The sequence below is a fragment of the Podarcis filfolensis genome, assembly GCF_964270895.1.
Source record: "Podarcis filfolensis genome assembly, chromosome: 13".
NCBI classification, from domain to species: Eukaryota; Metazoa; Chordata; class Lepidosauria; order Squamata; family Lacertidae; genus Podarcis; species Podarcis filfolensis.
Window position 1 is genome coordinate 6,737,789 of NC_139615.1, and position 13,422 is coordinate 6,751,210.

Genomic DNA, 13,422 nt, shown 5'->3' on the forward strand with positions numbered 1-13,422 from the left:
CAGGGAAAACTTTCTTCAAAACTTGGAACTAATGAAGCCTGTTGTATTTCTCTCAGAAAGGAATTGCAGGAGACTGGAGCCACCACTGAAAAGGCCCTCTTTCCCAAGGCTGCTGCAGTCGGACTGTTATTTCCTTCAAAATACCCATTTTACATCCTTAAATGACTTCCATTCTTCTCTTTCCATGGTTCATTTTACATATCATAAATCCTTGCGTATTTTACAAAAACTATACCATTCAGTATTCCATTACTGAATCCGTCAAAACTTATTTACACTGTTGAATTTATCTTAATGCTGTCAGCGTTTTCAGATCTTTATATTTGCTGTTTGATGCCACAAGATGTTGGGGTGGCGCTTGACTAAGGCAGATTTAAAGGGAGGTTAGACAAATTGTACGAGGTGTAGAGGCATATCAGCAGCTTTTTGGTCATGACAGCTGAAGGCAAAACTCCATTATCAGGGTGAGCAGGCTACAACCACCCTTTTCTGCCTCTCTGCTAGCAAACCATCTTGTCTGGATTATTTTTCTGATGGGCTTTTTCAAATTTTGGGTCAATCAGATATTTAAATTCTAAGCAGACTGCCAGTGTTACTTGCAGCAAAACGAGGCAGGCAGGAGAGGTTTTCTGCTTTGCGGGCAGAAAGTCGTATCTGGCTGAAAGGATTCCAGGTGAAGGGAAAGACTCTGCCTTAAACTCTAGAGACTTGCTGTCTCTCGCTTTTGGACTGTATAGGCCAATGGTCTATATATAAGGCGGCTTCCTATCTTTAGAGGATTGCTGAGCTGGCAACACTTTGCAGAATTACTTGGGAGTATATTGCATCAAAATGAGATTTTAAAATTAAAGTGGGATTTTCTTCTGAGTAAACATGCATAGGGATGTTTCCAAATTTACAAGTACAGGGAAATCTCTTATTTATAAGCAAGAGACATTAAGTTCATCCGCTGAATAACAAGCGTCTCTCTTGTCTGCTGTCTGCTTGCCAATCTGCTCAACCACCAGAAGAAGCTCAGAATTCTAGTCCATCTGAAAATAAGGGGACAGATGATTATCGTTATTTGTTGAAGTTGTTAGTCGCTTTATCTTGCCCAGAGCAACGCAAAGTGACTTAAAACCAGCCAACTGGATAAAAAGCACCACATAGATGCATGCAGCTCAAGGATGTTGTGGCAAATGCCAGACCAGAGGCGTAGCATGGGGGCTGGGGGGGGTCGTTACTGTGGATACAGTTTGGGGGGACAGGACGTTGTGCGTCCTTGCTCATGCCGCCCTGCGAGCCCAGTGCTGTTCTTGTGATTCTCGCAGAGTGCCATGAATGCTTCTCTCTTTGTTAACATTTTCACATTTTTTTTTTCTTTTTCTGTGCTCTCACCACTCCTGGCGCTCATTCTAATTGGAACTGGAAATCAGCAGATCATGGTGGATTTTGGGGTTGGGGCTGCATTTCTGTTGTGTTTTTAAAGCATTTCTTTAACCACGACGTTCACCTGCTCCTTGGTTCTATGAGACTACTGCTTAATGGATCCCGTCGCTCGGAATTAATCCCCAAAGACACTGAATTGTCGGTCAGTGGACCTGTGGGCCATTCTCCAGCTGTGGAGAGGTAACTGGTAATGAAACACCTTTCGGCAAGTGATAAAGGAAATGTGTGCCCGGTCATTTCCTAGGACCTTGCAAAGGTATATGTCGGCCTTTGGCCACCAGGTGCCCTCCAGATATTGTTGGATTACAACTCCCATCAACACCTGCCGACACAGCCATATTGGCACAGTCTGATGGGAGTTGTAATCCATTGCAACTCCTTTGCCTAGTGAGCAAAGGCTGTCCCAAAGAAATGGTGCACAGTGTAAAAAGCCAGACTTCATAGGCGTAAGAGACAGATGGATTGTTTTAGGTGTTTTTCTTTTTCTGTGCAAACAAACATTGGCTGTTTGCGTGTGTCTGCTAGGATTGCATTAGCGTTTGGGCCCGAGAAAACCAAGCTCAATTTCCTATGACCTTGAGAAATGAGGCAGGTTGAGCAGAGGGACAGAGCAGCTGTGATAAAAATAAGATGAGGAGGATGTCATTGAACTCACCCTGCTCCCAAGAGAGAGAGAAGGCTGTGTATTTGTAGAGCTGTCCGTAACCATTTCTGTACCTTCATTAGATTCAGGGAGGTGGCGTGATGTGGTTGCCTGTTTTCTGAAGCTGATCTGAGGTGGCTGTCAATGGAAAGGAAAGGTGTGATTCTATCAATTTAGGGAAGGGGAGAGAAGAGGCTCCTTCCTTCGCAATGAAAGTAGTACAGTAAACATCATGTAACCCCTTTTGTGCTTTGTGGTGAGAGGAGGCAGGAGGGGATGTTAAGGAGAGAAGGACAGAAAGCTTTAGGCTTGCTCCATTATTCATGACCGGATGCCTGCAGTTTCATGTAGAGACGCTCTCAGGCACCTGGTTAACGCGGCATGAAGCCAAAGGAGCAGCTCCATCTCAGTTAACAGCTTCATTTCTGCCCCCTAAAACAGCCTCCCCAGTTCTACTGGTGTCCCTTGTTGCCAGCTTGAAGCCCCCCACCCTACCCAAACACACACATTTCCCATTTCTGAGCTCCAACTGCCAAATCCGCCCCCAATTTTGAATCCCACCCCCCTTTTCCTGATCTTTGTGGGGCTTTCTTGCTCTTGCATAATCCATTAGTTCCATTTTCTCTTCTGAATAATTCATCTCCCAAAGAAACATTTCTGGGCACGTATACTTTTTTAAGGTACATCTTGTCTCTGGAACCTAGAGGGGCAAGGTGTGAGGAAGAGGGAGCCCTTTTCCTAGCAGTAATAAAACCTTTTCGGGTCTGGAAGCAAAGATCTTCTCCTTCCCACCAGCCCAAGCCTCCCATTCTTGACTGAGTGAATTGTGCCTGTTTGCATTCCTTGGAGAGATCTCCTCTGGAGTACCGGCCCTTCAGATTCTGGATGGGCAGACAGTTTTCAAGGAGCTGCAGCTCTGAGGATTATGGTAATCTCTGAGTCACCTTTAGCTGGACCACACTGAATAAAAAGCTAGAGAGACTGAAAACTCTCCAGGAAGCAAAAAATATTTAACAGCATCTTCCAGAGAGAGAGAGAGAGAGTCCGGGAATCTCTGGAGTGGGACAGCGTGGAAGTGAAGCGATGGACAGATAGAAGAAGGAAGAAGCAGAGAGGGAAAGATACCTTGATACAGACACATATAAAATTTTAAATATATACGGAGAGTATCAGAGATCAAGTAGAGTGAAAAGAGACAGGAGAGAGCAGACAGACAACCTGACCGACTTGGCTCCTCAAAGGCAGACGAGAGTGGCGGTGTCCTTGGGAAGGAGAAGGCAAAGTCACACAGTTGAATCAACAGAAAGAGACAGAGCACGGATGGAATAATAAAACACAGAGCATCTCCAAAAGGCACAGTGACAAAGCAAAAGAATGAGGTAGAACGAGAGAGAGAGAAAGTCTTCAGAAGGAAGAGCAGCGGAATACACTGAAAAATGGAAAGGCAGAGCGAAACCACCAGACCAGATGGAAGGAGGGAGGGAGAGCAGAAGATGATGGAGTGGTAATAAATGAAGAAGTGACCCACAGACAGACCGAGAGCCCTGCAGACAACCGGAAGCATGGCAAAGAGACTCTAGCAGGAGAAATCGAAGGAGGTAACATGCTGAGGGAGAACCAGAGCGCTGAAGAAGACTGAGAGGCAGGGCGGTGGACAACACGGCTGCAAAGGAACATCTTTCCTCCCAAACGTGCAATAAGGCAGTCCGTCTGAAACAGAGCAACAGTGGAGGAAGGTCCAGCGAAGGGCGTGAAGAACTGGGTTGCCACCACACACTCCCGAAAAGTGATTCCTGGGCCTGAGCTGCGTAGAAGAGCCAAGCCTTGGGGTCTGCAGCTTTGCCCCATGGCTCGTGCCCCACCGTCACCTCTGACCCCTAGCAACATCCCGCGGAACCTGAGCTACATCGCAGGCCTGTATGAGCGAGCCTACTACCGCACCGCCCGGCCGAGCATAGCAGAGGACTCGGGGACCGAGGGCTCCGAATCCGAGTCGGAGAGCAGGCCCCGGAGCAGGCCCCGGAGGCGACGCCACGTCTTCGGAGGGCACAAGCGGAAAGGAAGGCGCCGGACTCGCTCGGCCCCTGCCCGGGGCAGAAGTCGGGGGGCCTCGCGCAGCCGCAGCCCCGGGACACGCAAGAGGGTTCGCTTCGCCGACTCCCTGGGCCTGGAGCTCACCAGCGTCCGCCAGTTCTGGCCCAACGACCTCCCAGAGGTGCCGGAGCGTGTCCATGCCCAGCTGAGGCGTGACTCACTCAGCCACTTTGCCCCGTGCCTGCCTTTTTGCCCGCCTGTGAAGGTAACGGGGGGTTAGCCAGCCTAGTGGTGGGATGAATCTTGGGGCAGAATGGGAAGTGGCAGAAAGGAGGGAGGGAAGGAAATCAACCATAGATTTCCCTTCAGCATCGCCTTTATGAGGGCAAAGGAAGCATTAAATCCATGGAGAATAATAATTCCTACTCTTTACCCCCCACAAGGGCCTTAAAGGGCCAGATAAACAGCATTGAACTGGTCCGAAATGCATCATATTTGTGTCAAGTAGCAATGGAAGATGTAGCTTTTTCAGATAAGGGCTATAGCCCAGGGGTAGAACATCTGTGTTGCATGCACAAGGTCCCAGGTTCAAACCCTGGCATCTCCCAGATAGGGCTGGGAGTGTCCCCTGCTGCTGCTGCCAGTCAGTGCAGACAATACCAAGTGAGGTGGACCAGAGGTCTGACTCAGTAGAAAGCAGCTTCCCATATTCCCATGTGCAATGCCGCTTTTGGCCATGGGGGGAAGCTGGTGCCATGCAGAGGCTGTGAGACATCAGCTTCAAAACAGACAGCTAGGTCTAAATTGTGCTCTGTATTCACTTGCCGCAAGTTTTGATCCTGTTGCCTGGGGCTGATGGGAGTTGTAACGACTAGGGAAGGCAGCACACGGGCTGCCCTAGCTGGCAGTGGCTCTCCGGGTTTCAAGCAGAGGGCATTTCCATCCTTTCCTGAGGAGTTGCCACTTGGGATTGAACTTGGACCTCCTGCATGCAAAGTAGATGCTATGGCCCTGAGCTGTGACCCTTGTCCCGAGATAAGCGTACATGGGATTGCAGCCTTCGCTTCTTACCATGAAGTCACATGTCATTAACCTGTAGTAACCTATATCCACGTCTCTGGGTCTTTGCAGGAGTCCTGTAAATAGGGAAGAAAAGGTAACTGACTAGTATATTTTTTCAGTGTTAAAGTGAACTCCTGCATTGATTTCTGTGTTGCAGGGCGTTGGACTAGAAGACCCGTAGGGTCCCTTCTAATTCTACAATTCTATGATTCTATGGCTGCTGAGAGAGGGGTGTTGTGAACATGCAAGCCTCTCCACCGTCATTTCCACTTCCTACATTAACAAGCAACACTCTGAAGCACAGATCCTTTCGTATCCACAAAGATTCCCCATGCATTTTCAAATTTGGCATAACAGGAGGTTCTTAAAACGTGTCAAGAGGCCTCCACAGATACAGGTGTCTCCTCCTTTCAGCCAGTCACCTTCCAAGAGTTAGGAGGCAGAAACAGCGATGGGGCATGGATACTAATCCACATTGCCCCTCTCTTTGCATTTACATTTCCCTCTTCGTAACCCCAGAAGAGGCCTTAGATCTATTATGACTATACAAAAGGCATGGATCCAAAATATGCCTTGAAAGGTTGTTTCTGCAGTTTCCAGGTGGAGCTAACCTACAAGGCTTCGGAGGCATTCAGGATTCTGTCCACCTTTGGACAGATAAAGTCTTTCACAGTTTGCCTTAAGCTTTCCCCCCTGAGAATTATTGAGCATCTCTTGAGATGGCCACAAATCTCCAGGGATGGTGGTTGTGCAAGGAGCTGGGAGGGGATATAAGATCTCCTCACCCTTGGCAGGCTGAGGGGATCCCTCCGTCTCCAAAGAGAGTCCTCAGGTTTAAAGAAAGGCCCTTCCTCCCATTCTGAGCCCACGCAGTCATGCCAACACAAAAAAAGGTTCTTCTTTTGGGCCCCCAGCCCTCACTAGTCTGCTCGTAGGGCCTTTATATAAAGGCAGCCTTGCCTTTGCCAACCAGGTGCCCTCCAGACATTTTGGACCATAACTCTGTGGCTGGCTGCTGCTGATGGAAGTTGTGGTCCAAAGTGGCTGTGCTTGCTTGGGCTGGTGAGAGTTTTGCTGGCTGCATTAGGGATGACTCCATAACGACTGCATTCCAGCCAAAGGAATTAACAGAGATGGGCTGGTGGTGCTGGGAAAAGGGTTTTTTAAATGTTGTCCGGAGACCAGAAGTCTCTCTTCTCTTTCCTGAAATGGCACTCAGGATCCATCAACGCCTCCCTTGCTTTCCACATTGCCTGCCTCCTCGCTTTCTATCTCATCCTCCTCCCGCCCTTCCCTTCTCCACACGCTGCCATCTTGGATCTCCAGTCTCTCCTCTTCTTCGCCTTGTCCCATCCTTTCATCTCCCCCCTGACTTCTTTCCTTTTCCCTGTGTGACTTGTACATTTAAGGCACATTCAAAGCACATTCTTTTCCTCTCAAAGAATTCTGGGCACTGGAGTTTGTTAAGGGTCGCTGGGAATTGTAACTCTTGTGAGGGGTTGACTACAGTGCCCAGAATCCTTTGAGGGGGAAAGAACGTGCTTTGAAGGGCCACATCCGCACTATACATTTAAAGCGTTATGGTACCACTTGAAACAGTCATCGCTTCCCCCAAAGAATTCTGGGAGCTACCATTCCTGGGGAATTGCATGAGGGGAATAGGGGCTGCCAAACAACTCTCAACACCCTTAACAAACTACAGTTCCCAGGATTCTTTGGGGGAAGCCATGACTGTTTAAAGAGGTATCAGAATGTCTTAAATGTATGGTGCAAATGTGGCCATAGTGTATATTTAGCCCTCGCTCCTCTTTCTCTTTCTCATCCTCTTCCTCCCTCTCCTGCTCTTATTTTCCTCCTGTTCTTTTTCTGCTGGCCAGCCAGTATCTTTCTCTTTCATCTTTATTGCTCTTTTCCTCACCTCCCATTCACTGACTTTCCTTCTTCTTAGTCCTCCTGACCTGATTCAAGAACTCCTCTCCTCTTTATTTACTTGGTCACATGCTTATTATATCCCATTTTTACTTCAAGGTGGTGTACGCAGTTCTCTTTCCCATTTTATCCTCATGACAGCTGGGTGAAGAAAGTTAATCTGAGAGAGAAAGACTGACCCAGGCCTACCCTGGGAGCTTCCTGGCCTAGTGAGGATTTGAACCCAGGTCTCCCAGGTCTGAATCCTACATTCAAATCACTTTCCCACATGGACACACACTGTTTCCTGCCAGCCTTTAGTCTCTTTCTGCCTGCCTTCTCTAGATTTCCTTCTGTTTTCTTTTCACTTGTTTAAATTTATATAGTCGTATCCTGTATAATGCATTGGTTTTCCCTTTCTGTCTTATTTGGTCTCTTCTGTCTAAATTCTCATGGTTTGTTCCCACTCACCATTTCCCCCCTATCCTCTATTTTAATACCTTCCTATTCATTTTTCTTCTTCGTCCACAAATTTCTTCAGTCATTCTGTCTTTATTGTCCCTTTATACCCTCTATTTCGCCCCTAACACCTAAATAGTCCTTCATGTGCTCCATTTTCTAATTATGAACATAGGGAGATGCCCTATTATACTGAGTCAGACCGATTGGTCCATCTTATATATTGTCTACACTGACTGGTGGTGGCTCGCCAAGGTGTCAGATCTTTCCTAGACCAACGTGGAAATGCCAGGAAATAATAATAATATTATAATATTTTTTTTATACCCCGCCTATCTGGCTGGGTTTCCCCAGCCACTCTGGGTGGCTCCCAACAGAATATTAAAAACACGATAAAACATCAAACATTAAAAACTTCCCTAAAATTGAACCTGTGACTGTCTTCTTAAATAAAATGTTATTAAAACTTTTTCATAATGCAATATGATCAAAGAAACTAATCTAAATAAAAACAAGGTGAGAAAAAAATGAAAAAACCCAAAGGGAAAGGGAAAAAAATAGAAGAAACAAAATGAAAGAGAAGATATTAAAAGGACTTCTGATTTTCCATCTTCCAGTTTCATAAAAGAAATTAGTCAAAATATTTGCTCTAGCATGACATCCAACTGATGATCTTTCCGTTAGGCAATATTTTCCCAATCTTCCACCCCAAATGTCTCCGATTCATTTTCTTTTCTACACAAAAACTCCAAAAGGGGTTCTCTAATTATTATTATTAACAATAATAAATTTCATCAATGGTTTTTCTCTAATCAAACATATCAACTTTGTCTCCAGTGACCTGTGACCTGCCTCTGAGCCATGGCCTTTCCAAAATTCTCACTCCCCTCTTCCTTTTGTCTCTCCAGGATCCTTTGAGTCTTCGGTACCTGCTGGAGCCCACCTTCCCAGACCCCCTGTCCATGCCAGATTTCTTACCGCGCCTCCTGGCGCAGTGCGTTCTCCTCGAAGGGGCCCGGGCCGAAGGCTCCTGTGTATCCGGCACCATCCGGGTCCTCAACTTAGCCTACGAAAAACGGGTCTCCGTGCGATACACCTGGGATTCTTGGGCTACGCAACACGAAGTTCGGGCATCCTACGCCGCTCCTGCAGGCCGGGATCGGGACCACGCCGACCGCTTTGCCTTCCGCCTTCCGCTGCTCACCCCGCTGGTCCCTGGGGTTGTCCTAGAGTTTGCCATTTGCTACCTTGTGGGGGCAGAAGAGTTCTGGGACAACAACCAAGGCCGCAACTATTGCCTGAGGCCTCCACCCTGTGTGGATGAGGAGGATGAGCTCCCCAGCCCCACTGCCGATTGCTGTGAGACAGGGTGGATACACTTCCTCTAAGGGAACATAGAGCCATCCCAATAAGATAGGAGCAAGGGCAGGAACCAAAGGACAGAACAGAGCAGAAGGGGGGACTTGCCAAATGTCTCTGTTAGAGGGGGTGCTGTGGGGTACTCACACTGAGCCCTAAGAATAGGGTGGGTGGCAACTATCAATAAGCTAGAGGCCTCATGCAACGCTTGGGAATTCAAAGAAACCCAAAAGATCAGGGCAGTTTTGCAATCAGTGGTTAAAATCAGTTTTGAAAGTCCGCCATCTTGATTCAAAATGGCACCCAATGGTATCAAAACATAGGCCAAAAACGGCTCATTGATCTCAGGAACAATCATGCAAAATGCGGTAAAATTCAGCACATTCTTGAAAGGTTCTATCCGCCATCTGGATTCAAAATGTCATCGCACCGTATCAAAATATAGACAGAAACCTGCTTCTTAATCTCAAGAGCCATTATACAAATTTCAGTTACTTTTTCTTAAGAAGCATCCGAATGCATACCAAACTTTCCAATATATATACATATAGCAGATGTATGCAAAGGTTTGAGGTAGATGATTGGGGTTTGCTCCCAGGCTCCCTAGCATGACATTCTGTGGGCCAAAGTCTGCTAGGGAGTTTCTACCTGAGTGATATCTGACAAATCCAAAAATCAGTCTCTGAAGTAGGGCAGTAATGTTCACCACATACCCTGTTTTCCACAATATACTAACTTGCTATCTAGCTGTGAGTGCTTTCACCAGTCTATTTCACCAAGCAAATACTGAGTGAGAAATATTGAGAAAAGATCAGGCAAATCAGGCCTTTTTACAGGTTCTCATTTTACAGTTAGGGAACAGGAGGTCCGAAGAGAGTGACTTGAATTTGTTGTAAGCTAGGATTTGAACTCAAGACTCGCACCCAGTAATCTAGCATTGTTCTGCTGGGGGCTCTCTGAGACTGAAAAAAATCTGCATAAAGAGGCTAGCCTTCAAAGTACCATCCCCACCCCATGTAACTTGTATGTTGCTAAGCAACATATGTACATCTTGAGGATCATCAAGAGATCCCTTCCCTTTGTTGGGGTCTCACTGGTGCCTTTACATGAGATTGATCAAGAGTAAGCTAAATACACATACGTGAGGGAGAGAAGGAAGAAATTCCGGCCTAGGAGTAAGATGGAAAAGACTGAACTCTGGTGAAACAAAAGATGGACAATATCCACTGCTATATATCGTGGATGTGGATCTCCTCGGCGTCTGTCACTAGATTCTGGGTGGCACTAAGAACAATGAGTTTTCATCCTGAGGACTTGTTCACACATGCTAATTCCACCCGCATCTCCCTGCATGAATAGATGGGAAATGTGGAATGTATGAATGTTTACATGTAATTGTATTGCTGTTCTCTCAACTTGAGTGTTCTGAACTGGTTCCTTGCGCATGTTTCATTATGTCGTTGTGAGATCACTGATCAAGCAGAGAGTAGCTGCCTGATCTGTGTGTTTAAGCAGAGGGTGGTGTGGTAACGAACACTTGCGCCAAATTCATTATCTTCATGTTGCAAAAAAAAGTATTGTGTACAAGCAGCACTACCCAAAATGGTGTCCAGGACAGTTTACAGTGGTGTCACCTGGTACCATCCATGCTTTGGTTGAAATGCCTTAATGAAAAAATGGGTGAAAGTTCTAAATTTCCATGACCCACAAGACCCCTAACAATTGAAGTCTCCATAATAGTGTCTCTCAAAGTTCTGATGATTTTATTCTCTTACAATTGAAAGCATTCTTCACTCTTGCACCTGAAAATATTTATTTTAATGTGTGCAAAAATAATCCATTCTCTGCATGACTCAGTCATTGTTCTAGGTGCATTCTAGGTGCCTACTAGCAGTTCAAACCGTCCTCTCATGAGCAAAGCAGTGCAGCTGTGTACAACAAGAATGCACAACAAAAAACTACAATAAAATATGAAAACATCGTAAAACACAAAACCAAGAGACCAACAATTATCAGAATTAAGTCTCTGAAAATGTTTGACAAAACAAATGTTTTCAGTATTGAGAGAACTTCAGAATTGTAGGTGCCTATGCTCTAAAATACCAGTGCTCTAAAATACCAGTGCCATTACTCTGAAATCCTTGGCCTAATCCAGTCCTTATGATGTACTGTTGCTCTTGGTTCAAGTAGAAGCTAAATGAACATGTGGCACATGTCAGGCAGGTGGTCTTCTCTAGAAAATTGCAGTGATCTGGCTAGTGTTTAAGGGAAAAGGCAGACCTCCAATTATTAATGGGAAGAAACAATAGATAGCCTCTTTATATCATACTAATGAGGAGTGCCAGGCACTGCTTGAGAATTTGTAGAAACCCAAAAATATTGTGACTTTCAGATAGCTAGTGCAGCTTGTGAGTTTGGACCCATCACACCAAAAATCAGGCAAAGTCACACCAAAGTCATGTTCTACTTCACTAACTTGAAGTGGTGACTGGCATCCAGATATCGATGAAGGTTGCTGGAGCCCTCATGACAAGTTTGGTGATAATGTCTCGAGCGGTATCTGAACTGATAGAAAACAGACAATCCACTTTCCAAAATACAGAATAGATTTCTGATGGCATCATTTTCCCCACCATAGTGTAACGATTGGGGAAATCCAGCTACCTAAAATCACCTCTAATTACTGGGTGCCATCTCCCTAGTCCAACCCAGGCAGAAGATTCTGGGGCAAATGGACTATTTGTCTGGCCACAGAGGGAAGACGCTAGGCTTGGGCAGAGTTTGGATCAGTGATATATGCTTTAGGTGTGTTCCATAATGTGACAATGAAATGGCACCAGTGAACCAAAGTTTACATTAATGTTTGTAACTGACCAAAACAAGCAATTGGACTGAAAAACCAAAGAAATAAAACAGTGAAAAAGACTGTGAAAAGTCTCGGACTCACGTTATATTTGCATACCTCTAAGGATCTAGGAGGACGCTGGTGGCGCTGTGGGTTAAACCACAGAGCCTAGGACTTGCCGATCAGAAGGTCGGCGGTTCGAATCCCCACGACGGGGTGAGCTCCCGTTGCTCGGTCCCTGCTCCTGCCCACCTAGCAGTTCGAAAGCATGTCAAAGTGCAAGTAGATCAATAGGTACCGCTCCGGCGGGAAGGTAAAGGGCATTTCCGTGCGCTGCTCTGGTTCGCCAAAAGCGGCTTAGTTATGCTGGCCACATTACCCAGAGGCTGTACACCGGCTCCCTCAGCCAATAAAGCGAGATGAGTGCCGCAACCCCAGAGTTGGCCACGACTGGACCTAATGGTCAGGGGTCCCTTTACCTTTACCTTTAAGGATCTAAGATGAGCCTTCTGGATCAGGGCAGTAGCCTCTTTTGTCCAGCATCTTATTCTCACGGTGGCAACCAGATGCCTGTGGGAAGCCTGGAATCAGGACCTGAACACAAGAGTATTCTCCCTATTTGCAATTACCAGCAACGGGTATTCAGAGAATGGTATATGGGGTGTTAGGGGAGGGGTAGTACCTTTGGTGGGGGACACATCATGCTTCTGGGGTAGTTTGTCCAGCTTTGGTCTCCATCCTGCACTCAGCTCTCACCTCTGGCTCCTGGAAGCAGCCTGCATGCAACAGCAGCCGCACCCCAGGAATGGCTTCTAGGGGCAGGCTAAGCCAGGAGAGGGTAGTTGATGGGTGTCAAACCCTCAGTGAGTTAGGGACTTCCTATGCGTGCAAATACAGGCTCTGGCAGATAGAGCAGGAAAGACCAATAGTCCAATGGTCAATAATGCAGAGATTGCCAGACTACAACTCCCATCATCCCTGATCATTGGCAGGACCGATGGGAGCTGGAGTCCAATAGCTGCTGGAGTTTCCGCAGGTTAACTACTCCTTACAATATCCTTCCCCATCCTTGGGTCCCCAGATGTCATTGCACTACCACTCCCATCATCCCTAGCTAGCAGGATCAGTGGTAAGGGATGATGGGAGTTGTAGTCCAACAACTGGGGAGCCAAGTCTGAGAAAGATTGCCTAGCAGGTGGGAGGGAGAACTGGGCAATTTACATCACCTGGCAACACAGGGAGGGGGAAAGAATTGTTGTTCATTAACCGTGTATACCGCCCTTCATCCAAAAATCGCAGAGCTGTGGTTCACATCAAAATAATTACAAGAACACAAAATACCGTAACAAAAAACACAAGCAAGAAGGAAGTTTCAGGACCTATAGCAAGGAACGGATGGAGCACAAAGGCTGAGAACACACCATGTGTTTAAAGCACACGAATTCCTCCAACAATCCTGGGAACTGTAGTTCGTCACTCACAGAGCTACAGTTCCCAGAAACTTTAACAAACCACCGCCTGCTGCCTTGCTGCTTTTATTCTTTTATTTCTTCTGCAGCCTTGAAAAAGGAACAAAAGGATTTCTCTTTGGTCCTCTGGAGGGGCGAGGGAGTTGGAAGAGTTGGGTGCAAGCCCAAATCAGTGGCTGGCTGTCTCCCCCACCCTCACCTTCTCCTCCTCTTTC

At 46.6% G+C, this 13,422-nt stretch overlaps 1 protein-coding gene across 1 annotated transcript; it reads left to right on the forward strand.

The window, feature by feature from the left end:
• Window positions 1-1,309: 1,309 nt before the first annotated feature.
• On the forward strand, window positions 1,310-11,827 carry PPP1R3E (protein phosphatase 1 regulatory subunit 3E). Its single transcript, XM_083581171.1, has 2 exons — window positions 1,310-4,370; window positions 8,443-11,827. Exons 1-2 carry the CDS (start codon window positions 3,918-3,920, stop codon window positions 8,920-8,922), a joined length of 933 nt encoding a protein of 310 aa, XP_083437297.1. The 5' UTR covers window positions 1,310-3,917; the 3' UTR covers window positions 8,923-11,827.
• The last annotated feature ends 1,595 nt before the right edge of the window (window positions 11,828-13,422 follow it).